The sequence below is a fragment of the Penaeus monodon genome, chromosome 38, assembly GCF_015228065.2.
Source record: "Penaeus monodon isolate SGIC_2016 chromosome 38, NSTDA_Pmon_1, whole genome shotgun sequence".
Taxonomy (NCBI): domain Eukaryota; kingdom Metazoa; phylum Arthropoda; class Malacostraca; order Decapoda; family Penaeidae; genus Penaeus; species Penaeus monodon.
Genome location: NC_051423.1, coordinates 27,966,364 through 27,968,863, shown reverse-complemented (window position 1 = coordinate 27,968,863; position 2,500 = coordinate 27,966,364). Strand labels below are relative to the sequence as shown.

The 2,500-nt window shown below is 29.6% G+C and overlaps 1 protein-coding gene across 1 annotated transcript in view; it reads right to left on the bottom strand.

Moving 5' to 3' along the window:
* The window catches only part of LOC119597133 (CCR4-NOT transcription complex subunit 11-like), an 11,057-nt gene extending 8,887 nt beyond the window's left edge, over window positions 1-2,170 (bottom strand). The window contains exons 1-3 of the mRNA XM_037946637.1: window positions 2,022-2,170; window positions 810-901; window positions 83-231 (exon numbers count right to left, since the gene is read on the bottom strand). Coding sequence (XP_037802565.1) covers window positions 83-231; window positions 810-901; window positions 2,022-2,059 — 279 coding nt within the window. The 5' untranslated portion in view covers window positions 2,060-2,170. The remainder of the gene's footprint in view (window positions 1-82; window positions 232-809; window positions 902-2,021) is intronic.
* Between the last annotated feature and the right edge of the window lie 330 nt (window positions 2,171-2,500).

The window sequence follows — 2,500 nt, the reverse complement described above, 5'->3', positions numbered from 1 at the left end:
TAAGGCTACATAAATAACATAATAGAAACTTGAAAACTTTACACATAAATAAATTTACAAACACAAGATGTCTTGTACTCACCAAAATATTTACAAAAACTGGTAAAAATGGATTATTCGGAGGTGGTTCTCCTCGATATAATTCATGTAAAATTGTCACAGCACAGAGGCGTTGTGCAGGGCTCGGGAGAAGATCTGGTTGCTGTAGCAGGAACACCAGTGCTGTTCCCACTGGAAAGTAACCAAAAGCAAAAAATCAAATTAGCATATGTCTTCACATTTCTCAGAGGAGAAAATATGCCTCCAATACGTACAGATGTGCTGATTATGAATATCAACACTTTCTAGAGCTGTCTTTAGTCCCATGTGGTAATTCATATATGATTTTATTAACCACCACCATCATCATTATCATTATCATTATCATCATATAATTATCATTATTATATCATTATCACTATTATTATTATTATTACTATTATAATTTTTACTATTATTATTATTACTATTATGATTTTTACTATTATCATCATTACTATTATTATTATAACTATTGTCATTATAACTATTATCATTATTATTATTATTACTATCACTATCATTATCATCGTTATCATTACTATTATCATTATCATTATTATTATTATTATTATTATGTAGGAGTGTTATTTTTATTACTATTATCATCATTATCACTGCAATTATATTTACAGTTACAATTATAATCATAACTAAACTTAGCATCATAATTATCAAATACACTGCCATTATCATTTCCTATTGATCAAATATTACTGAAAAATACTCACACTTAAAATAATCTTGCTTAGTGAAATTCTGGTAAATCTGATGTATAATTTGTTCTAAAGTGGCAGACTCTGTTGTTTCTTCAGACAAAATTCTGAAAAATGAAATTAGCATTAATTGTCTGTAAAACAGTAATGATGGTTGAATCACTATAAACATATAAATAAATTATTTACAAAACAACTAAAACATCCATAATACATATAATATATGAAATTAGATTATTTATATGTAACTAGATATATAAACAGTAAAAAGACAATACAGTAGGTGTTGACCCAAGAGAAGGGGAATGAGGGAGAAAAGATGTTGGATTAGTTTGGTACGCAGTAAAAGTACCAGAACTACTACTCCACCCACACTGAGTTCCATTCACAAGCAAAGGCGAGGACACAAATCTGAATGACAGTTCACAGAGAGGAGGGTTCAAAAGGGGTATGGATATTGTGGGTGTGGCTGGAGGAAATGTGCAAAACAGTACTTGACATTGATGAACACTCCACATTGATAACAAATGAAATGCATGCAAAAAGCCTGCCAGTTTTAGACAGTTTTTTTTTCACTGCGGCAAACAGGGTTGACCTCACTGGTTGTGGAATGGTACAATTAACAGTCAAATTTTAAGACACGTTGGATAAATAACTTATTCACATAGAAAAAAATTAAGTACAGAATCATGACATACATGTCATGTGAGTCCACAAGACCTTAATAAAAGATAATGATGTATACATCTTATGCAGAAGAGGCTTAAAGACATTCAAACCACCTCTATATTGGAAATATTCTGTTAACATACAGAAGTACTAAGTTTGTTATTAACTTCTTAATACAAGTCATCTACATCTTAATCAAAGATATTAAAATAGCTTTGTAATGAATACTGAGAGGCATTATTACCCAAATATTCTAAGAAATATGCCTAGCATGACAAAATGACAAGGAAAATATTAGTCTTCTTGAATCCTCTTTGAAGCTAACGCTTTTCAGCCCATACTAGATCACTTTGCTTCTTTCAAATTATATCAACCACACATTATTAAACATATTTGGTAAGTACTAAGTGCAATTTCCAATAATATCTGAACATTTACGGTAACCAAGTGGAGTTGTTGTTTAATTATTAGCCGACACCTTTTTCTCTTTCTGTCTTCACTAATAGAGTTTAAAATAAGTATCTACTTAATAATCTCCAACGATAAACTAATATTTACCCAAGTAACGTCGTTAATTCATTTGCAGTAAGAGCCATTCTTTTTCTTGGGTCCTTTCTGACTTTGTTTACATCAATAAGCCATCGGGTATAACATCTTTCAGAAGTCCATGACCTAAGGGCATTTCTTCATCTAATCACCGAAACAACCTTTAGTATTTATATTACAAATTAGATTTGATTGAAATAAATCGAAATAATGCACATAAAACAAAACAAAAAAAAAATATTCGGCATTACAATATATATAACGCACCTACATTTTTTTCTAGTAATTTCAAGACGAACCCAAAAAGCTCTGTATAAATATTGAATTACCCTAGTTAATGTCCTTTCTTTTTTATAAAAGCCAAAAATCTAATAAATTGATTAAATCCATCTTTGATATTCTCAAAATCCTAATAACAATACATATACTGACAAGCCTAAACCAATCATAATTTTTTAAATACAGCATATTTATCAGTAAATCATATCATA